Source organism: Montipora foliosa, chromosome 5 (assembly GCF_036669935.1).
Source record: "Montipora foliosa isolate CH-2021 chromosome 5, ASM3666993v2, whole genome shotgun sequence".
Taxonomy (NCBI): Eukaryota; Metazoa; Cnidaria; class Anthozoa; order Scleractinia; family Acroporidae; genus Montipora; species Montipora foliosa.
The window spans coordinates 42,401,435-42,401,762 of NC_090873.1; the positions used below are offsets into that span (position 1 = coordinate 42,401,435).

Genomic DNA, 328 nt, shown 5'->3' on the forward strand with positions numbered 1-328 from the left:
GATTAGTTTATGCAACGCATAAATAGAAGCCTATGGCTGCTGGCTTGCAGCTGACTGAACGATTCCAAATGCGCTAAGGGTTGTTTTGGCATTACGTTGGTTTCCTTTAAACCTGCTCAATCATTAAGCTTAAAAAGTATACAATTACAAAAGAAACAACGCATATTTTTTCTTAGATACCCTGTAAGGATGATTGACGTTTTATTTTCTTATGATTCGTAAAAAATGAAAAAATTACTTGTTTGAAGTTGCGTGACCAAGAGAATGCGTGATCTTTTAGCCATAGAAAAGCAACAAACGAACATGGCGTCTTCTTTATCTGTGGGAA

At 36.0% G+C, this 328-nt stretch overlaps 1 protein-coding gene across 2 annotated transcripts in view; it reads left to right on the plus strand.

Annotated features, from left to right (window-relative positions):
- Positions 1-265: 265 nt before the first annotated feature.
- LOC138004246 (androgen-induced gene 1 protein-like) overlaps positions 266-328 on the plus strand; it is a 10,237-nt gene continuing 10,174 nt past the window's right edge. For both annotated transcript variants that reach the window (XM_068850723.1, XM_068850722.1), the window contains exon 1: positions 266-328. This exon is cut by the window's right edge and continues 122 nt beyond it. In XM_068850723.1, the coding sequence (XP_068706824.1) occupies positions 304-328 (25 nt within the window). In that variant the 5' untranslated portion in view covers positions 266-303.